Here is a 24214-nt window from a genome sequence, read left to right on the forward strand (position 1 = left end):
TATGTGACTGGTTCTGACTCCTCATCTTTATGCATGGCTAAGTAGGTAATAAATTCTGGAAATTCTTTCTGTTTCCTGTTCCGAAGTGGATATCGTCTTTCTTCCAAATTTCCTGGTAATTGTTCTAAGCCGTTCGGCTCTAATGGAACTTCATTTCCTTCATTTAAGCTGAAATCCTTTCTCACTCTTTCTTGTTTATAATTTCTTCCAGAAATTCTACATCTCTTGCCTTAACTATTTGAGACGGATTGAGGGGATTTGATAACCGATAAGCTTTAATGTCCTCACTATGTCCCACAAAAATGTATTTCTTGCTCACTGCATCCAATTCTTGGCGTTTCTCTGATGGTACATGAGCATAAGCTGGACATCAGAAAATTTTTATGTGGGAGAGATCGCTCTTTTCTCCTGTCCATATTTCTTCAGGCAGTTGGTTCTTTAGTTTCTTGTGAGGTGATCTGTTCAAAACCTATATGGCTCTTTGTGCTGCTTCAGCCCAGAATCTTCTGTTGCAGTCGGAATCATACAACATACATCTTGTTTTTTCCAAATACTGCAATTAGCTCATTTGGCAGTTCCATTTTGTTGTGGATTATATGGCACAGAGAATTCCCTTTTAACTCCCTTTTGTTTTAAAGTGTCATTGAATAATTTGTCGCAAAGTTCACCACCATTATCGGAATGAACAGCTCCTATAGTCTATCCAGTTTCTGTCTTGAAGGCTTCATATGTGTCACCTTTTTGTTTCAAGAAACAAATGAAGATTTTTCTACTATGATCATCCACGATAGTCAAAAAATATGTAGCATTCCCATAAGAGGGTACTTCAAATGGCCCAACCAGATCTAAATGTAATAGATCAAGTATCCTTTTTGACCGTTTGTTCTTTGATTGTAGGAAAGGCTTCTTTGTCATCTTGCCTTCCAGGCATGAAACACATTTCTTTGTCTGAGCTTCTTGTTCTTGAAAATCAGTGCCTCCAGCTAAACCCTTTTTAAGCAAACGCATGCTAACCCTATTTAAATGCCCCAAACGCCTATGCCACAACAGTTGTTCATCAATTTCCTGGGTACCTGCAACTTGTTTATTCTTTACAATATTAGTACAAGATTTCTCACATTTGTCAATATTCTCTTTGGTATTAATCTTATCTTTAGTTGCAATATTTGCAGATTGCGTCAAGTTAGCTTTGGTATTTAAACAATAAATCCCATTTTCAGGATATGCCTTAGTTACCTCAAAATTATCAGAATCATATACGTTGCAACAGTCTTTGGTGAATAACACAATCATACCCTTGTTTACAATTGAGTTCACAGATAACAAATTTGTAGACAATTTTGGTACATGCAGTACATCTGAGATATGGCTAAAATTGTCGTTCACAAGTTTTACATCACCAAAACATGCACTAGTTAACACGTTATCATCAGCAAGACTTATCTCATGTTCCTTAGAATCATGTGTTTTATAATTTTGCAAAATAGTCTTATATCCGGTCATATGGTGTGAAGCACCAGAGTCTATTACCCAAGTATCATCCTTAATTTTAACATGATAGGCAGATACCACATACATGGATTTTTTACTGGTCTTATTTTTCCATTTATTTTCATTATACCTTTGATCAAATCCTTCTTTATTTTCATCAGTACTATTAACTGATTTAGAAGGCTGATTGCCCTTAAATTTTTGGTTGTGTTGATTGTTGTGATTATTATTGTTTGCCTTATCCTTATCTTTAAACCAGCAGTTTTTGTTTATATGGCCTGGCTTACCACAAATTTGACATTTTGGTGGTTTACGTTTAAACTTATCTCTGGACAGAAAGGCTGAATCTGAATTTGCATTTTTACCAAATTCAGTATCTTGCAACAGCTTAGATTTAATGAGCTCACTAGTCAAAGTCACGTTGGAATTTTCAAGTGCCATACGCATGGGATAATACTTTTTAGTTAAATCCTTTAACATTAAAGCGGCTAATAGCTCATCTTCTATTTTCTTGCCCATTGAGACTAATCTAAGATTTATTGACATGAAAGCATTAACATATTCCTGCATACTTTTATAGTCCTCAAGTTTCAAAGAGCACAAATCAGTTAAAATACTTGTCCAACTATTAAAACCCTGATCTTTGAATGTTCTTTCCAACGCATCCCAGGCTTCCTTTGCTGTAGTTGTCTGGACAACGTAAGATTTAACTTGGGGCTTCAATGCCAGACAAATGATGGCTCTGGCTTTCTCGTCCTTTTGTTTCTTCAGGGATGCAGGAGGTGTATCTTCTGCAGCATATCCACTGACTGCTGCCCACACAGTTTCAATCACTAGAACATTTTGAATATCAAAGCACCATTCTCTATAATTTTCCTGTCCTTTGAGCGTATCAGTATTCATGAAGGGCTTTCAAGTGGCCATGATGAAACTTGTCTCTTTGTCTTGGTGGCGGTGTCAGTCCAAGGGATCACTTTTAAATAACACTTTCACTTTTTACTATTTATACTTATCAATAACCTGTTATTGTCACTCCTACGTGGATTGAATGATAAGTACTCAGTGTTCAAGCTAACCCTGCTTTATTAAGACTAACCTTTTGATACACAAAGGCATTTTATATATATTCACACAAATAACCATGGTAACACATAAAAATAGAGAGATTCTGTTTTTACACACATAATCGTAGTAACACATAACAGTATAGAAATTAGGAACAGCGCATGTAGCGCAGTCTGTTATTAAAATTGTTCACTATGGCATTGCCAACTGTAGCATTATATTTTAACATTAGAGAGTTGTCAGCATTACAGGAAGAAAGAATACTGGTGTTCTTTATGTATTAACTGCTTAGAAAAAGGGTCCATCTACCCTTGAGAATTATATCCTCAAAGAAAATGAGTCCCATTATTCTGTCTGTACTCACACCACACCATACATCATTTTTAGAATCATCTTTTTTCATTTAAATAAATATAATATATTAGTAAAGCAACAATTTGGTTATGGGGAAAATCTCTCAACAACATTAACTACTTGTAATTTATTAGACAATATTTATATGGCCTTAAATGACAAATGCATAGTGAGTGGAATCTTTTATGACCTGAAGAAGACTTTTGACTGCATAAGTCATGACATATTGCTGTCAAAAATGGAGTTTTATGGAATTACAGGAATTGCACAAAAACTTAATGAGATCTTACTTAAGAGGAAGATATTAGAGAGTAATTTTATATACATAGGTCATACCAAAAGTCATGAGCAACTTTTTTTTGCATGCAACCTGGGAACAGCAGATGAAAGAGAGTACAGTGGTAGGTGGAATCAGCTGTTGTGTCTTGTGTCTGTTGAATGTCTTGTGATGTCAATAGCTTGCATCACGTGACCAGTATCACTCCTAACAAAATGGCCAACAACCATATGTCCTTTCGCCAGCGTGCTGTCATCGAATTTCTTGTGAAAGAGGAAATCCCTGCTGCAGAAATTCACCAGACACTCCTGCGTGCTTATGGAAGTGTGTGCATGGGTGCAAGCAGTGTTCGAAGATGGGTGAAACATTTTAAAGATAGGAACACCAGCATCGAAGATGAGCCTCGGAGCGGTCGTCCTTGAACAGTCTCAACTGAACGCAACAAGGAAAGAGTGGATGAGATCATTCAAGATGACAGGCGTGTGACTGTGGACACAATAGCCCAAAAACTTGGAATAGGGCACAGTGCAGTACAGGAGATGATTGAAAGCTTGGGCTATAAGAAAGTTTGTTCTCCTTGGGTCCCGCGGTTATTGACTGAAGACCACAAAGGTCAGCGAAAAGATGGGGTAGGAAGTTCTTCCACACCCCTCCTATAGCCCTGATCTGGCACCCTCCAACTACCATCTTTTCGGATTTGTGAAGGATCAGCTGCATGGACAACGTTTTGAGACAAGGGAGGCAATTCAGAAAGCAGTGCATCAGTGTCTTCAGATGGCTGGAACATAATTTTACAGAAAGGGAATTTTCAAACTCCCAGAATGCTGGGATAAATGTGTACAAAGAAGTGGCGATTATGTGGAAAAATAAAGAAAGGTCTGTAGGTTGAGGTGGTGTATTTGGTTTGTCAATAATAAAGCATGTTACTTTACAAAAAACTGTTGCTCATGACTTTCAGTACGACCCTCGTATTAATCACATTCTCTTAGTGTTGAATTTGTGTGAAGAAAAGATGAATTTCGGTTTCTGTATAATCCCCTAGGATATGATAAATTGAATTCTATTTTAATGTCATAGTTTCTCCACCTTCCCCTGCATTTGTTAATTATAGGAGGAGGAAGTGGTGAAGGTGGCCAACAGACATGTGGAATTACCAGGGTTGGTTATGCAATATTTTTGACGTAATGTTTACAGTTAGTAGAGGCCAAGACCCCTTTACGTCTCAATGGCATATAGGTACTCCACATATTTATTTTTAGCTTTCTGAGAATGAGCTGTTGGCAGCCTGTATTCCCACCTCATTCATGCTTTTTCAGCAACCCAGATTTTATAGTAACTAGGATATAAAATAAAACCTAAAGATGTATATTTGTATGAATGTAATGATTTCTTTGTGTTTCTGTGTTGGAGCTATTTTTTGAATTAGAGACCTTGAATTTCAGATTATACACAAACACATGTACACAATGTTAAAGTCATGTCATCTCCTAATTTTGGATTTGGCAGTGGTATTTGAATGTACGTGTTTGCCTTGCATCTGTAGATCAACATGTAGACTTGAATCTGCTAAAAGCTATCTTCCTTCCATACTAAAACCAGTTGCCACTTCTGTTCATTTCATACGAATTTCCTGTACCCCACATTCTCCATATTATGTCTTTTGCCTTTCAAGGCTCGCATGATTTGTTTTCCAGTGTTTAAAGCAAGATTTGAAATTTTGTCAAGGTAGTGTTTAATATAAGAATGGATATGGGTCTTAAATGTAGCCAAATGAATGATGTCACATTTTTTATGGTTTGACATAGTTTTTAAGATATAAAAGAATATTTGTAGTAACAGGTTTAAAATTCCTTTGTCATTTTTTATTAGAAAAAGTTCCAGTATGTTTTTCAGGCGCGCACTGTCAGAAAGAAGGCCCAGGATATATATATACAGTAGAACTTGGTTATAACGTCATCAAAGGGACCTAAAAATAGTGTCGTTGTAACCGAAATGGGCACTTCCACAGTAGCCTTATGTTAGTCACGTAAAAATCTACCAAAAACCGAGTTAAAATGTTGCATTTTTTAGTGAAATACGTAGTTAAGTACAGACTAACGTAACATTAACGTGGAATTGATCAAATGTGTAATATCAAAGACATATTACAGCGCTTTTCACTGACAATACACACAATATTTCACGAATCACTTTAACTTTCTCTTCAATGCTTAAAACTTTCCTTTTCATTGCCATGTTTTCGCTACTGCACTTCTCTGGGTTTAGGCAGGAACACTATAGGGTAAGTAGACAATGTGAGGTCCTGTTAGACGAGATTCTAGGAAAGGAATGCAGTTAACAACCTGCCGCGTCCTCTTGCACTATTCACGCAGTCCCACCCCACACCCTTGTTTTCGCATAAAACCCACGCTCCTCTTGCAGCCCGCAGTCGTATTCTTCCAGGACAGTCACGTCAGCAAGTAGAGAAAGTGAGGGTGGGCAGACACATCGAACCTTCCCACGATATCAGAGAAATTCAGGAATGAAAATGGCGTTACATACGAGGTTGATGCATTTGTGAATGTCGTACTAAGCAAGGTATAAAAACAGTTGCTTTATGAGGAATTAGTTCGTACCATTGAATATTTGACGCAAGAGACAAGGTGTCGCAGAAACCGATGTTGCTATAACCAAGTTTTACTGTATATTGTAACGTGTTGGGTTACTGAAGACGCCGTAGAGATGGTTAATTGGTTTATTTAACAATCTACAAATAATGGCTACAATTATTATAACACAGTTGCGGGGTTTCACACTTTATAACCCTAATCGCAATAATCTGTTACCACTGTTGCAAGGTTTCACACTTTATAACCCTGTGCGCAAATCAGTTCACTCTGTCTTCAGTAGTCTACACGTTTACAGTAGGGGAGCTGTGTATCACTGTATCACACGCTCCCAATTACACAATCACACACACATCCGGTTCTTCTTTCTGCGACGGCTGCTATACTCCAACTATATTCTGCTCACTGGAGAACTGTTGATCACACACTCTCACTCGACTACTACTGGTCTCTGCGACTGCCACAGTACAACTCAACTCGCAGGCTGCTGCCTTGAGAACTGTTGATAACACACTCGGCAACTGTCACATTACAACTCTGCGACTGCTGCGGTACAACTGACTCGGCGACTGTTACGTTACAACTCGACTCGGCGACTGTTGCAGTACAACTCGACTCGGCGACTGTTACTTTACAACTCGGAACTGTCTTTGGCGATGGCCACGTTACAACTGACCCGTAGCTGCTGTGCAGTTCACTTATATAGCCGCAGTGCTTGCCTGTTGCGTAATGAGTGCCACGTCATCCTGTTATGTCACCGCTGTTGACTTGCGTTGCATAGCTACCAGGTTGTGGGGGCTCGGCTAACTTCGGCTCCGCTCGTGACGTCACTGCGGGGAGAGTGGCGGGGTCATGACTCGCCTATTACGCGAGCGCTACGTTACCACCACGTGCCGCTGGGGAGGTAGGGGTCCTTGGTTGCGCAACATGTCACACTATATATATATATATATCACTGAAGTATGTACTTTTGTGATGGAGTGTAGTATGAGCTTGGAATGTGTAGGTCTTGAGTTCGTAGATATCTCACTGAACTTCTAATGGACTTATCCTGATTTATGTTGAAGAACAGGCTGTTTAAATTACTTTATAGTTTGAAGTTGCCTCAGTTGCAGTGATTATGAAGTCATATCATACTCAGAAATAATTTGACTACTTTTGAAGCTGTTCTTATTTATGAAAATTTGATGCCTGATGGGAGTGTGTTAAGGACATTTCAAGATATTTATGAGTGTTTTATGTCATGTAGCTCACATACTTGGTTCTTTTGCTGATGTTAAGTTTACATACAAAATACGATGTCCATGAAAAGTATCAATTGAAAAATTTGTATTAACCTGTAGCCCTGTTAGGGAATTGCTGCATATGTGGCTGAGAAACTCCTAAGGCAGTGAAGTGTTAAGTCCATTAAGGCTTCAAAACAAATTTTAGATTGAAATTCTGCCCTTCAGGTGATCTGTAATAAGAAAAATGCAACATATGTTGAGGGTAAGGTAAAGTTGTCCCTGTCTTTAGCTAATAAAGCATTATGCTGTGAATGCATAAGGGGGAGTGGATTTATAGATCCACATACCCATTGGATAGGATGCTGGGTGGACCCCAGAGCCAGTCTGGACAATGTGGAGAGAACATGCTTGATCTCCAATCCCTCAGTTGTTGAGCCCATAGACAATCACTATACCAGCTATGGTATCCAGGCCAGATATGGAGGGTAACCATGAGTATGTTGAGTAAGCAGTCACAGAAAACCAACAAAGGGTGGTCCTCCAGCTTGGGGGTTTACACATGGTCTCAGACTTGGGCAGATTTTTTTGGATAAGTGGTCTAAACTAAGAAAAGTGGAATTTAGTATGTGGAATGTAAGAAGTCTGTTTAAGGCAGTTTCATTCATAACAGTTGCAAGAAAAATATCAGAATATAAATTAGATTTAATGGGAATACAGGAGCTCAGATACTCTCTCCAGCTAGTGCCATGGTCAAAAATATGTGGATCTGTACACATTCATTCCCCCATACATCTCTATGGCATCATGCTTTACTAATTAAGCACAGGGACAACTTAACTTAAAACAGGAGGTCACACTTTTTGTTTAGATGAGCTTGCTTTTATTTGCATGCAAGAATATACTGTCATGCATTTAGTTACTATACATGGGATTTGGAGGAAATTGGATTTATTTGATTCTTACAGATCATAACTACAGCTGGGACAATTTCAGTGATTTACACGTTCTACAATTCACTACAGCATGTGCTAGGCCTTCTCAGTCACCTGTGTCTTCACTGATTGATGCTTGGTAATGGTTTCCAGCGCTAACGATACTTTGGCTTCCATGTTCCATGGCTCCAGTTCTCGCTGGTTGGCTCCCATCTCACACTAAGTCTTCATGGCCGCAACCCCTTGTCATTATCTGCCTCCTAGCCATGTCTTATCCACCACTGGCTAGTACTGACTGCCTGCAGACTCACTCACAGTCTTGACTGCCAACTACAAACCACACTATATAGCCTCAGTGTGGACTGCATAGAAAATAGTGCCTCCAACAGTTTGTCTATTGTTGCATTTCTTATCCAACAATTGCTTCATTGTTGCATTAGCTTCTGTTGTTGCAGAAACGTGTTTACAGCACCGTTGCATAGTAATAGGATGTCTCTTCCTCTTCCACTGTTCCGACATTCAGCTGTCATGTCACAATACACATAACAGATACTGGAGCATAAGAAATCCAACTTCTCACATACAAAGTTTGTGTTGGGTGCACATGGGTGTGAATAGGATTATGTGCCAGCAATTAATGCAGATGTAGTTAATTATGAGAGATTTTTGGACCACTGACATTCACTGTTGCTCTAGATGAGTGAATGTCAAAGGGAGCAACTGATACAGTAAGTGTAAAAGCTAAGCTCTAACACCATCAACAATAGTCTCTCTGTTTAATGAATACATTATTCAGCAGTAAATATTGTGACATGATGGCTAAATGCGAAAATAGTAGAATAAGAGGAGATGACTGTTGCTTGCAAACAGCCAATAAAACTCATGCTCACATTAACAAACACAACCCATCTTGACACAGCACACAGCAGTACAGGAGCTCGTTGAAGTGGTGATTTCTATACAGTCCAGTCAAGGCTATATAACAAGGATGAGCAAGCCAAGTTAGTTACAAGACAGGCGCCATCCATCAAGGACTTGACCACGGAAGCATAGGAATACCCATTGTTGGAAGCCGCTACCTAGCAACACGAGGCTTAATGTTTGCTCTAGTGATTTGTACAGCACATAAACCTATGAAACTGTTATAGTTACGAGTTATAAGTGTTCATCAAATTTAATTATCAATCCAAAATTCCTATCTAGTCATTAACAGATGACAAGTGGTATCAGAAGTGGGATCAGTTGGATTGGAACCCAAGTGGCGGATAATCATGGCGGATTTTGAATGTTTAGTAGCCATCATGGAAAGGCTGGAAGCCAAGGTGAAAGCCGAAATAAAAACCAGAAAAAAAGATATGAAATCTGGACTGGAATAAATAGCCTTGGTAAATGCCATCCAGGAGAAAATGAGGGACAGTGAGGATACCACAAGTGCCATAAAAATGGTGGCCACAATATACTTCATCCAGTCCAAGGTCAAAAGGACCATCAGAAATGAGGTGGAGGACATCCTGGCGTCTGTCAACCAATGGACACAGGCCCTCCAAAAGGAACTCTACCGGAAGGTGGAACCACTATGCTTAATAATGACATCCCTCAAGACTCTCACCAAGGGCCTCTGTGACGACATTGCAAATGTAAAGGAGGTTCATGAAGAATTTGAACTCAAGACCCTAGATACACAGATGGACATACAAACAAAAAAGACCTTCCTAGAGACCAAGGTAGCTGAAGTTGAGGCCTTAGCTGAGCTCGTGTTCACATATTTTCTATCTATATTCTTTACACCTTGGTGCTTTGAATTCAATTTTGAGTGTACATATAATAAAGTTATAAAATTCATTACTAATACGGGGGTCATACTGAAAGTCTACATAATCGCCACTTCTTTGTACACATTTCTCCCAGTGTTCTGGGAGTTTGAAAATTCCCCTTCTGTAAAATTATGTTCCAGCCATCCGAAGACACTGACACACTGCTTTCTGAATTGCCTCCCTTGTCTCAAAACGTTGTCCACGCAGCTGATCCTTCACAAATCCGAAAAGATGGTAGTTGGAGGGTGCCAGATCAGGGCTATAGGAGGGGTGTGGAAGAACTTCCCACCCCATCTTTTCGCTGACCTTTGTGGTCTTCAGTCAATAACCACGGGACCCAAGGAGAACAAACTTTCCTATAGCCCAAGCTTTCAATCATCTCCTGTACTGCACTGTGCCCTATTCCAAGATTTTGGGCTATTGTGTCCACAGTCACACGCCTGTCATCTTGAATGATCTCATCCACTCTTTCCTTGTTGCGTTCAGTTGAGGCTGTTCAAGGACGACCGCTCCGAGGCTCATCTTCGATGCTGGTGTTCCTATCTTTAAAATGTTTCACCCATCTTCGAACACTGCTCGCACCCATGCACACACTTCCATAAGCACGCTGAAGTGTCTGGTGAATTTCTGCAGCAGGGATTTCCTCTTTCACAAGAAATTCGATAGCACGCTGGCGAAAGGACATATGGTTGTCGGCCATTTTGTTAGGAGTGATACTGGTCACGTGATGCAAGCTATTGATGTCACAAGACACTCAAGGTTAACACAACAGCTGGTTCCACCTACCACCATACTCTCTTTTGTCTGCTGTTTCCAGGTTGCATGCAAAAATAGTTGCTCATGACTTTCGATACGACCTACGTACTTTTGATACCATTGCTACTATGATTGTTGTTACCATGATTTCTGTTGTTAGTATGCAGTACTTGCTATTGGTTACCATGCTTACCGCATTTCAGTGCTTCTACTGTCATTCACACCTCAGATATTTATGTGTCTCTGACATTGTTGTAACCAGTTCATCTTCCATGCGCTACCTCCGCCCCCTTTTTCCAAGGGTGCGGAGGTAGCGCTCGAAAGATGAACACCAAGGAAATAAAGGAAGGGAAGTACCGTTAGGTTGTTCGGGATGAACAACCTTTATAAGGGAGCAATCTCACATGTCGTGAATCCGGAAGCGATACTTCCATGGAAACACAACAGCAGTTGGCCGTTGCATAGGAAAAACGAATTGTCATTACTACTGGCGATGGCCAGTCATTTTTGGCACTCATTCCTTTTTCTCTGGCGGTTTTGGTCCCTACGCCTCTTATTCGGTTCTTTGACCGGTATTATTTCGGCATCTTTCCTGGGGACATCTCCATGTTGTGCCACCTCAGGTTTCTTCAAGACGTGCCTCCGTCGTTTCTTGGCAGGCCATCGTCTCTTTTTCGGTTTCGATTTTGGCCACCTTCTCCTTGTGGCTGGCGTCCGTCTTTTATTGCATGGGGGTCATCTCTTCTTGCTAGGCTTTCTACTCTTCTCGGTCAGCCTCCATTTTGGCCAGCAACTTTTTGTGGCCAGCCTCCGCCTTCGGGCCATGGGCCTTTCTGTTGCCCATCATTTCATCTTGGCCATCGTCTGTTGTATGTCCATTTTTGTTCGTGTGGTGTTATAACACTTGAGGTGGCGTTAGTCCAATAATTTGTCTTAATTACATGTTGTTTGCATGTTTCACTGGTAACCTACTTCTGAGAAACCAATGTCGCGTGTTTCCTATGTTCCTATGTAATAAATTACTTCACGCAGGTATTGGATTTAGCGAATATTTATTTGACTCTCGCTTTCACTCAACTCAAGTACAATTATTATCACGTTCAGTATCACAATTCTTCTTGCATTGTTAATCTCAGCTGCTAGACTTCAGCTGTCAACTAACTGAAAAACTCTTCGGAGCTGGACTATTATAACCTAGTTTCAGACGGGATAGAGGACACCTTCACCCAGGGTTCGATTTCACATGTTCTATGCTTGTTACCGCGGGAATGCGTTATTTTCGCTGTTTCAACAATTCGTTGCCATGGTTATTCCTAGGCAATGATCTGTTGGTATTTGATTTGTCACTGTGGGAACTAAACAGTTTCCATTGTAGCTGTTGCTCAGTGATGGACGACATATAGCACATTACATTATGTTATTTCTCTGTTTAATTTAGTAAGAGGGTGTTGGTACTGCTACAAGTCATTATATTTGCAAGTAAAGAACTAAATTCTTTCTCTTATTAGCCCCCACTAACAGCCTTCTTCTACGTTCTTTGCACATATATATATATATATACAAAATTCATTGTCATATAGCATTCTAAAAATAATTTTAAGTGTCCTATTTCTGATTCGCCATCTAAGAATACTGGCTGTAGTGGTGATGCTAGTTGTATTTATATGCTTCCCACATCCTTCAGATCCATTCACTTGGTACTGAAGTTGACATACTCCCACAGGATTGGCTCAGTTCCCAAACCAGCTACCAATACCATTGGCTGTTGCAGAGGTTGTGCTGTTCCCAGTGGTTCTTGGCCAGCATCAGACCTGGCAGCAAGCATCCAGTGTGTTTCAAGGTATGGAAGATACACTCAGTTCGCTTTCAGTTAGAGTGCAAATTTCAAGGTGAAACGCTGAATTTGTTGTGTGTACATCAGCAAGTGGTGTGGTTGTTTCTTGATATCCATTAAATACATTCAGGTCTGTATACATTTATCGGATTGTTTATAAATACTTTATTTTTGTTTGAAAGTGTCTGAATTAATCTAGTGCTGAGATTTGGTTGAAAGCATTCTATTCTTTAAGAAATGAATTTCATAGAAAATTTTTGTTGAATCCAGATCTCCACCAGTGAAATTTAAATTATATTTGCTACACTGCATAAATTTACCAATATTTAGAAGTTTGCTGTTTTTAAATTGACAGTGGTTAAGGTGTAAGTTAAACTTTTTTCATTTACATTTAAAACTGGAGTCTCAAGTGGTGTAGGATCTCTATTTTTTAGCATAGTTTTCCTTTCTTAATAGGAAAAGGTAGATTTGTAGGTCACCAAGCTGCCTGTGAGTGTGTATCCCCCCTTTCCAACTTCTGAAGCAGTTAACCAATTTTCACATAAATTTGTATGGATGTTGTGCCATTAGAGTCACTTCCAGCATCCTGCTTTTTAACTCTTATAAGTACCTGGACCCAGTCTGTGAATCTGCAGTGGTGTACGGTACATGTATTTTGAATGACTTTGGCATGTGGGAATATGTGACTGCCCATTTGACCAGTGGGTACACAAGTAAATACCTTATTTTTTATCATCAGTATCCTTTCCTTGTTGAACCCGAAGCACATGCCATTTTGTTAAATGCTTTCTGAATTGTCTGAATGTTTTTTTTTCCCCTTCAGCCTGGAGATGTTTTCAGTAGTATTTGTGATATGTATGTATGTATATGCTTCCTGTTTTGTCTCTCTTCATGTCATTTTTGTTGGTGAATCTGGCCTTGGTTGCTTTGTTGATGTCCTGGAGGGAGTAGCCATTATCTTGGAGAACAGAGTTGTTGTAGACCTGGATGGGCTCGTCACAGATCACTTTAGATCTGTTAAGAAAGTTATCATGGATCTCCCATGATCCAGTGTGTGGTGTGATGCTCCCTCCAAGTGTCTGTATGGGTAGATTTGCTGTTGGTGGTGTAGATAGGGAGTTTTCAGGAGTCCCAGGAAGTTCTGGAGAAGCTGGACCTGGGGGTTAAGCTCTTTGATGGGAAACATAGTGTAAGCCACTGCTTGAAATCCTGGCTGTAGTGGATGACATCTGCTTCATGCTAATGATTTATTTTCTGCTCTCTGAAGGTCAGTAGAGAGATAGTGCTTCTGCCATTTGATAAATTTTTTACAACTTGCCTCTAATGGTAGATACCATTCATTCTAAACCCACAATATTACAAAGCAGTTTGATTACGTGCAAGACATGCACATGTGTGTTGTATAGTGTCTTGTGTTTGTCACTTCATATGCTGCCTTTGTGCAGCCAAAGAGATTATAATGTAGGCTATCCTGGAAATGTTTCTTAGTTAGCAATCAGTGTCTACGCTGTATGGACTTGTTATTGTGGAAGAGTGCCTGCTATTTGTTGTACTACTTCCCTGCAAATGTATCTAAAAGGAGACAGAATTTACCTTATTACAATATATAGGACATAATTTATCTGAGTGAGGAGGAGCTGTGTTTCATTGAAACTTGTTCAGGAAGTGAGAAGTGGAATGCATGTTTTGGAGTAAAAATTTATAAATTATGTGACATGCCTGGCTGCACATATTATATGGACATCTACTTAGGGAATTACAGGACAGATGTGATTGCATATATGACAGCAGCACATAAAACTGTAAAACAACTGACAGAGGACATCAAAGGACATGAACATAAGATATATATGGGCTGCTGCTTTTTTCACTTGGCTTGTTCAGTGATCTGACAAAAAAGAAAATTGATTGTTATAGGGTAGTGGGACCTAAGGCCCCGTCTACACGAGCACATGAAGTATGTCCGTTGCAACAAACGTACTTTATGACGGATGTTGCTGAGGACACCACACAGTTGCAGAATGTGGTGTGTAGTTTTTTTGTCTGCAATGGAGCCAGAAGTAAGCGTAGCATTTGCCTCTTGTTTATTTCTACAATGGACGTGATGGTGTTCGTTACAAGGGACTCATTTTGTGCGCTCATGTGGCCCCAGCCTAACAGAAGGGGATGCCAGAGAACTGAGCTTGGTGCCTGCTTCTTATTGGTTTCTTGCTTGATGTACCCTTCATACATGAAGATGGAGGCAGTACTTTCTTCCCAAATGTCAGTAAACTTCTGCTGGTGTGCATTCCTTGGAAATGTAGGTGGACCTCTTCCAGAGTGCAGAAGATAATACTCTTTATAGGCTCTGCTTTGTGCCTGAATCATGCTATTTTCTTGCTTAACATGCCCTGTGACCCTGAAGATGGAGGCATTATGTTCCTCTGAAACATTCTTGCACCTCTACCAGGCTACACAGCATTTCACGTTTACTGGACTATACTGCATCAAATACCAGAAGATAGTACTCTGCATGGACTGTGCTGGCCGCTTGTTTGTTGCTGGTTTCTTCTTCATGGCTTAATCTTTGATCCCCAAATTTGAGGCAGCACGTTCCTCCAAAACATCAGTGGATATCTACCAGTCTACATGGTATTGCATACCAGAGGATATTATTCTTCATAGGTACTTCTTCATCTTGCTGGATGACTTGCTTGGCTTACTTTTTTGCCTTGAAGATGGAGGCAGTACATTCTTCTGGAACATTGATGTACTTCTACTAAACTACACGTCACTAGATCCAAGAAGTTAGTACTCTTCGCATCCTAGAAGATAATACCCTTAAATGTTTAGTTTTGCGTATTTACTGCAGGGCACTCCAGAGTAATATCAAGGAAACTAGTCTATAGTCTGCCAGGCCATTGACAAATTCAATTTAAAGACCAAACTCTAAAGTTAAGTAGGGATGCATTTCCTATAAATTGTTTTGAAACAGAAACAATTTTAAATCATAATTTATTATGACACAACCCTCAAAACCCCATTTGAGTGTATGTTTCTTCCTGAGTTGCATTTGTGTTGTGAAGTGTTAGTGACTAAACAAGGCATTTGGATCAGTTGTTGGATTTATTGAAGTCTTACAAATCATAACTACACATAATTATAACACTCTTACTAGTTCACACATTCTATTTCTCACCACAGCACATGCTAAGTCTTCTCACTTTGCTATGCATTCACCATTTGTTGCCTGATAATGTATCCCAGGAGTGTCTTCTACTATCCATGCTCACGTCTTTACCGGCTGGTGACTGCCTCACAGCTAACTCAACTGTTGACTCTCAGCTAACTGAAGACTGAACAGACTTTCAATGAACTGCTAACTGGCCAGTGTCCTTGTTATATAGCCTCGGGCAGACCAGATAGAAAGCACTGCTTCCAGCAGTTCATCTATTGTTGCGTACATATCCATTGCCACAGATATGTGTTTATTAGGTGTTACCAAGCAGTGGCCTTCTTCTTCAGTCATCATGTCACATTGATCCCTCCTTAAGGCTGCTCATCTGGAGTAGCCTGTAGGCATGTTTCCATTTCTTCTCCCAGTCTGTGGGGACAAAACTCTCAGAAGTGGCCAGTGATCCTACGGTGCCAGGACATAAGCTGTTACTGATCTCTTCATTTGGAAGGGAGCTGGTTCCTCCACAATTTCTTATCACTTATTTTCTGGAGCCTGATGGAAGACCCAAATACTAGCTTTATGATCTCCATCTCTAGGATCAGCCCAATGGTCTTGTGGTGTGTTTTCTCATCTTGTAGAAGTACATACCGATTTATGCCTCAGACTCTTATCCCATAAACAATTGTCATGCGTGTTTCCCAATGACTGTGATTTTTGGGTAGGGCAGGAAATGCACAGTGGGTCAGCTCCTCGGTGGAGGTGGCAACCTCCTGCAGGGACTTAGCGTAGATTCAAGTTTTCTTTTTCTTTTAGCTGGTTTCCTTACCCTGTGGCCAGATGTTGGTTCCCAACTCGGTCCTCCAGTACCCCGATAGTCACCTCGTATGTCAGTCCTTTAGGGCCTTCATGTATAACATCGGAAGCCTGGCCTTATATGGTGGTAAGCACATGTATGGCTTTTATGTATGGTGCCAATTTATAGTATAGCTCTAATACTTAGAGCTGACAGTGCAGGAAAAATTGCGCCGTGGATGGGTAGGTCCATCCGTGAAAGTTGAAGGGTGTTGTGATTAGTCATTCGTCTACATTCAGTGCAAGTTGAAGTCTGAAGAGTATTCTTCCTTGTACAGTCAAGTTAAAAAGTTTTGACTCTTGGAGTCGTATTTGAGTGTATTATTCTCTAATTACTATATAAATATTGTGACTCGTTACCTTACGTCCATTGCAGCACAATGGCTTCAATGGAAATTGTTGAGTTCCAACAGCGACAAATCGAATACAAACAGACTGTCGCGAAGGAGCTCTCCCGAGGCAACGGATTGCTGAACACATGAGTTTGGAATAGGCACTTCCATGGTAATGCAAAGAACATGGAGCCGTTGCGTAGACAATGCAGAAGCAACGAACACGTCTCCCCAGAAATGAACTACAGAGAGTTCATTGAGCCTGTTAGATAACAGCGGACAGTAGAAGTGAAACAGTGAGGAATGGTGTCTGGTATCCCATCCACAGAACACGTACATAAGCTGAGAGCTAAAGAGACAGAAGATAGCAAGAAGTCAGTATTGGGCCCAGTAGTCAAGTGGTGACACGTAACAGTATTTTATTTTATTATTTATTTTTATTTGTTGATTTTCTTTTTTCTTTATTCATATTTGTACATTTTTTCTATCTCTTTTAACATGTCACCTACACACAGTAAATTGAGTGTAAAAGTGTTGCATTCACAATCAAGAGAAACTGTTAGTAATGTATATAAGTATATGAAAGAGGCTCGGCCAACAATTACAGTGAAAAACGTAGGAGTGGAAGTAGCAAAGGCAACAGGTGTATTGGAAAGTAGTGTCAGAAGAATAATAAGAGAAACAAAAATATCGAATCTGGGGCTTCCACTTCCTTTTCGACACCCCATAAAGAAACACCTAGGAAATCTCCACTAGCCACTTTGGACAACTTTAACGAGTCTGTGGTGCGAAGAACAATTAATGACTCCTACATAGTTGAAAAACGGAGACATACCCTGAAAAAAATTCACAAAAAGTTGAAGAAAACGTTAGATTTTCAGGGTTGCATCTCCACATTGAAAAAAATTATTTTGAAACTGGGGTTTCACTAGAAGAAAACAAAAAATAATCAGACATTGCCGGTGTTGCCCCTTTAGAATAGACCCGTGTAATATGTAAATAAACTCTTCATGTATATAACAGTGAAAAGTGTATAATAGTGTATAGTGCATAATAGTCTGCCATTCGGCACTTAAAACTTAACATCGGATGTGTGAACATCAACGAGAATAAACCACCATCACTATGCAACACAATGAGGTAAGAAGTTATTTCTTTTTGAGAACGCCTGAACTGCATTCCCCGCCACACTTGTCGGCATGCTGGAACTCTCCTTGACACTACCAATACTTCTCCTACCCCACGTCGGAGGACCGTCACCTCTAAGTACTAGAGCTATACTCTGCTGCAGCTTCTATCTCTTCGAGATTGGTCTCGGACTCTTCCTGGTTGGCTCCCGTCATTTCTGGATATGCCTTCTTCTTGGCCTGTAACTTTTCCTGGCTGACCTCACTGTTTCCTAGATAGGCCTCCAGCTCTTCTCAGCGGACTTTCTGCTCCACTCGATCAGCATCTGTCAATGTCTTCATCTTTTCTAGACGGACCTTTGTTGCTTCTGGTCAGGCCTCCTCCTTTTCTAGACAGGCCTCCATATTTTCTGCTATAGCTGCCAGACGTTCGAATACCACCATGATTATCTGCCATGTGGTTTCCAATCCAATTAATCTCACTTCCGACACCAGTTGCCACAATTTAGTAACTAGACACGGGGTTTGGATTGGTAATTTGATTTATTGAACACTTATAAATCATAACTACAAGTAATTATAATGCTGTCCCTAATTCATATACTGTACAGCACACATTAAGTCATACCAGTGTGCTGTATCTTCACCACTAATTGCCTGGTAATGGATTTCAGCAGTGCCCCCTGCCTTCATGCTCATATCCTTACCAGTTAATGACTGTTTCTCAGCAAGCTCAACTGTTGACTCTCAACTAACTGAAGAGTAAAGTAACTTTCAAAAACTGCAACTGCTAACTGGTTGATATTGTTACATAGCCTCAGCATGGACCGCATAGATATTACAGCTTTAAGGGATAAGGTATTATGTCAGATAACAGCAGTGTTTCTAGTTTTTCTCATATTCTTTTTAGTTATTCTGGGGTGATGTCTTAACTCGTGTTTTTTAAACGATACTCTGTAGGCAACCTCATTTCATTGACAGTAGGGCTAAAATTGCTTAAAAAAAGGCCAACGAATTGAAGTTGTGGGATAGGTGTATCCATAAATCAGGTTTGTGTTAGGGCATTGTAGGCCAGCCTTTTAGATGTGAGGTTTTGAAAATAAAGATGTCACCTATGTGAAACAGTACAGACTTCCATCACAAAAACATTATTTTTGAAAGCCATGCATAAAATAAACCACATGCTTTTAAATTTTTACAAGATGGTTCCAGAGTTGTATTGAAAGATTTATCTTTAAACTTTTTATAACAGTTATAATGTGAATAGAAAAGATTTAATCAGGAGCTGGAATAGCATAGTTGGTATAGTGACTGGCTATGGGGTGGACAGCCGAGAGATCGGAGTTCGAATCCTGGTAGGGTCAAGAATTTTCTCTTCTCCAAGTTGTCAAGACCATCTCTGGGGTCCACCCAACCTCGTATCCAGTGGGTACTGCGGGCTCTTTACCTGGGGGTATAGCAGCCAGGGCGTGAAGCTTACCACTCACCTCCAGCTAGTGCTGAGGTAAAGAAATTGTGGATTTATACATCCACTCCCCCATACACCCTCATGGTGTAGTGCTCAATTTTTCAAACACAGGACCAACTTTACCTTTATAGAAAAGATTTAGTCTACTCTGCCATTTTTCTGACTTGACATTCATGTCCTGTCTTTTCGTTTATTCCATAGGTTGCCATGTCCTTTATATCTAAAGCTGAGCGACAAAAGTGCTGGGACTCTCGTGATCGCTATTGGGATTGCCTTGATAGAAACACAGAGGAGCGTGAGCGTTGCTTGAAATTAAGGCAGGCTTATGAGAATTCCTGTCCAACACAGTGGGTAAGTTGTCTTTTCACCTGCAAAGTCTATGAATAAGAGATGGCAATTCTGAAAATATTAAAATGCAGAAAGGTTGCTATAAGGTGATTCACTTGGAGAAAGCCCATCTTATTATATAGATTGTGCAATAATTTACTGATGATAGGAAACTTGGTGATTACATACCTCGGTAGGTGTGAAGAGAGTTTGATTATACATGATGTTGAAATTGGTTTTCTTTTGCCTGGGTAGTCAGGCTGACACAACTCTCCATGTTCACAAATTTTGGCATCCAGGATGGTAGGCTGTGTTGCAGCAGTTTTGTTGATAATGCTTCTTTTCAGGTCATCAACAGTATGAGGTTTGATTTTAAACACCATACCCTTCAGCAGTATTCACAAGAAGCTCACTGGAGTCATGTCTGGAGACCTGGGTGGTCAAAGTCCTTTTGAAATAATCCTCTCACCCAAAAAATTCAACTTCTCTTTCCAAGGCCCAGTTAAAATTGTGACATGTTACCTTGTCCTATTGAAAAGAACTGAATGTCAGTTCCTGGTCATCCAGTGATTCACAGACTCTTGCAGAATGCTGAGGTAGACATTAATGTTGACAGTCATATTGAAGAAAATGGGGCCAGTTATGACAGTTTCGATGCCAGGAGCCACTGCCACACATCCTTCACTGTATTACTTGTCATTTTTGGCTGACCTTTCTTCATGCTGTGTCTGCAAGTTTCCTCAAGTCTCCGGTTTTCATACTGTATTCTGCATAATGCTCTTTGCTGTTGCTGCAGTATGGAAATGGTTTCTGAAAACTGCATGACAGTGTTTGAAGTAACCCATAATCCATTGCAAGCTTATGAGGAAAACTTGGTACTAGTCATATACATTATTCTGCCACACAATACATGGAATCACAGACTGAAGGAAATGACATGAACCAGACAGGCGTGGAGTCAGTGTTGCAGAGTACACAGTACTGCCAAGTTTTGTTTTCATCTGTAAATTGTTGTGTGATTTATAATTACCAGTTCAGGACCTTCTCTGAATGAATCACCCTATATTTTAAGCTAATATTTCTGTCTTGCATCACATTTCACTGAATTTATTGTTTTTTTCTTCTCTTTTTGGTGAATAAGATGCAGGTATCCCTGAGTTTATGAAGATAATTAGTTGCATGGAAACTGTTTTAAGGTGAAAATTGGTAAATCAAAAGTGAAATTCCCCTACTTTCCACATAAAAATCGACAGACCTATGAACATAAATCGCTTTTCGTATGGAAACAAAATTTTTTAATTGAAAAATAGGTACAAATCAACACATTTCCTCATAATGAAAATCAAGTGTTCATAGAATGAGGAATACCTGTATATTGTGAATGTAGTTCAAATTGTCATGCTCTTGTAATGATGTTTAAGTAACATTCCTCAGCAGGCCTAATAGAGTCTGGTGTCTGCATGATCAGATTTAATAACCAAAAAATTCGTATTAACACTAAACCAATTTCCTAACACAAAATGTTATTTCTGCACGCATATGTTCTACAGTTGTGGTCTGTGCAGAATGTGAAACCGAAAGTAGATAGTAAGTTCATGTTTCATACCAGATGCTCTTATTGCTCAATCCTGTTTTGAAGTGATAATGAGGAAGTTTGTAATTTTTGCTCCTCACCATAAGTTATGAGTATTAAAGTGATCAAATCGAGGATTTGAGAGGTAAGAAATGCATACAGAATTTTATTTGGAAAACCTAACTGGAAGGTACCACCTGGGAGACAGAAAACTAGATGGGAGAATAATATTAAAATAGTTCTTGAAGAAATGCATATGAGGTGCAGACTGGATTCATTATTATTATTATTATTGTTGTTGTTGTTGTTGTTGTTGTTATTATTATTTCTTCCTTATTACATTACATCTATAGTAGGCAAAAGCCTTAGATACAGAATTGTGTCAATTTATCTTGCTAATACTCTTTAAGCAATTGTCAAGAAGACTTATAAAATAAGACAATATATGTTTACATCATAATACAATTTCTCTCTAGCATAATACATTCAGATTTATCATTGATTAAAATTTAAGATAAAAGTTTCCATCAAAAGCAACAGAATATTTTGATCATATAGCTTAAACATATATAATAAATCCAACATATAAAAACATTACATTTATAAAATTACAAAATTACAATTTCATGATGACCACACATCACTCGTCCCCAGTCCAATAAAACATACAATCAGGCCTCACACAGACAGCCCAAGGTGTCAGGACAACACACACAGGTGGCGGGAAAACCACTGTCAAACCCACAACCTGCCACTCCACACATACTGGCAAGCCATTTATCTCAGGATAGGGTGCATTGGCAGGGCATGGCAGTGAACCATCAGGTGTCAAGCAAGTTGATGTAGTGGTAATTCTCTAGACTTTATAGGGAGGAGCTTAGATTAGATCTCAGCTGGGACAATGACTGTCCTGTCTGATGTTTCTAATGGTTTTCCTCAGTCCCTCCAGGCAAATGCAGAGACAGTACCTCAATTAGGCGACAACTACTACTTCCAAATTCTTTCCATTCCATCATTCATTGAGCATCCTATCGTTTGTTGCTGTATAGTCTCTGATACTGAAAGCATCATAAAATAGTCCATTAAAAACGAACTTCAGGTTCCGTGGAGGGTAGAGAACTGACTTATTAGCTGAGCAGCTATAACTCCTCAAGGACACTACATGGTGTTATTAGTTCTCCTTTGGTGACTTCTTAATATCAAATACTTAAGAACATTTCATCTTGCACTGGAATCCATAATTTCTGAACAGCTGTCTTGTCAATCAGTCTTCAGCCTAATGTTGCCATTGTTATAATTTTTAATGTTTTTTCTGTGTAACCTACATTGTTGCTAAATGAAATATATTGTAAGAAGTAATCACACTTCCTTGTTTTCAGGTGAAGCACTTCGACCGGAAAAGAGACTACCTGAAGTTCAAAGCACACATAGAGAAAGAGGGGTATGAGCCTCTGGACAAGTGAGGTTCGCCATTAAGTTCCTAAAGTCAAAACATCGTGAAGAATTGTATCTTCTATGATATAATATGTTGTTATCTCATGAAAGCCAGTGTTTCAGAGGAACATATCACTTCCATCCTCATGGTCAAAGCAAGAAACCAGCATGAAGCAGGGAGCAAGCATGGGTTACTCCTTGACCCTGATGATGGTGATATCTTCTTCCTAAACATCAGTTGACTTTCACTGGACTGCACATTGTTATATGCAAGAAGGTAGAACTTTTTGTAGTCACTGCTGTGAGAACCTCAAATACCTTAAAACGTAATGCTGACAGATTCAGCAATGCAACCCCATCCATTTTTTAAAGCTTGATGGTATCTAAGCATAGGAACTATAGGAAATGCCTCGAATTACAAAAATGTTATGAATTAGTAATTCCATTTAGAATGTAGAGATTTCTTAAAAATAGGAAAATATGTAACAGATTAAATTATTGGGAAGTTGCGTTCTTAGTTTTTGGAAGATAATGTAATCTGGACATTTATTTCTATAATTTGCAAATGTGCTGTGTAAAGAACACTCACATTTTCAGTAGACACTTGTTACAGTAGTAAAGGGATCAAACTTTTATAAAGTTTGTAGCATTATCGTAGCCTTCTAATTTTAATGTCATATTATAAACCAGCACTTTACAAATAAAATACAAAGTATGGTTTTAATTTAATCTTTTCAGTTGTAATTATTCACGAACGAAAGGTTTCTATTTCCTGCTTTCACTCTCGTAGGTCTTTGCTTCTGCCACCATCAGAAGACATTTGTGTGTAATAATACAAAATGCTGAACATGTTGGATATGGACAGATATGTAATTATATATGTTATATGTAATAAGCAGGTGAACAGTTTCTTGACACAATATTGTGTAAGCCCCTTTTAGTGGAAACCTGAATTTAGTGTAAGAAAACCAATTCCCCCAGAGTTTCACTAAACGAGAATTTCAGTGTATTATGAAGTCTTGTTGGGCAATCAGCCATGACAGTATAGAATGAATTTCTGGTGTTTCAGAGACTGTCTCTTCTTCTGTCACAGGAAACTGGTGATGAACTGTTTATTTTATATATAAATACTTGTAGTTCACAGAGTCTGGACAGCACCTATCACATCAGTCCCTAATCAAGGGTGAGACAGTCTCTGTAACATTAGAATTGTACTCCATACTGTCATTGTTGATTGACTGAGAAGAATTTATTGGTCACATATATTCTGTACAGTGCTTATATACATGGAGAAGAACCGGGATAACATTGTAGGGATAGCGACTGGCTATGGGCTGGACAACCAAGGGATCAGAGTTCAAGTCCCGGTAGGGTGAAGTAGTTTCTCTTCTCAATGTCATCAGGACTGGCTGTGGGGTCCACCCAACCTCCTGTACAGTAGGCACCAGGGGCTCTTTCCCTAGGAGTAAAGTGGAAGGGGCGTGAAGCTGACCGCTCACATCCAACTAGTGCCGAGGTCAAGAAAATGTGGATCTATGCATCCATTTCCCCATACACCATCATGGCATAGTGTTTAACCTTTAACATAC

General features: G+C 39.5%; 1 protein-coding gene across 3 annotated transcripts in view; it reads left to right on the forward strand.

The window, feature by feature from the left end:
* LOC111864560 (cytochrome c oxidase assembly factor 6 homolog) overlaps window positions 1–24214 on the forward strand; it is a 35409-nt gene that overhangs the window by 4025 nt on the left and 7170 nt on the right. Inside the window, exons 2-4 of one of the 3 annotated variants that reach the window (XM_023851917.2) lie at window positions 12293–12361; window positions 19493–19642; window positions 22571–22650. In XM_023851917.2, the coding sequence (XP_023707685.1) occupies window positions 19499–19642; window positions 22571–22650 (224 nt within the window). In that variant the 5' untranslated portion in view covers window positions 12293–12361; window positions 19493–19498. The other 2 variants (XM_023851909.2, XM_023851920.2) reach the window with 2 other exon arrangements.

The sequence above is a fragment of the Cryptotermes secundus genome, unplaced genomic scaffold (genome assembly GCF_002891405.2).
Source record: "Cryptotermes secundus unplaced genomic scaffold, Csec_1.0 scaffold108, whole genome shotgun sequence".
Lineage (NCBI taxonomy): Eukaryota > Metazoa > Arthropoda > Insecta > Blattodea > Kalotermitidae > Cryptotermes > Cryptotermes secundus.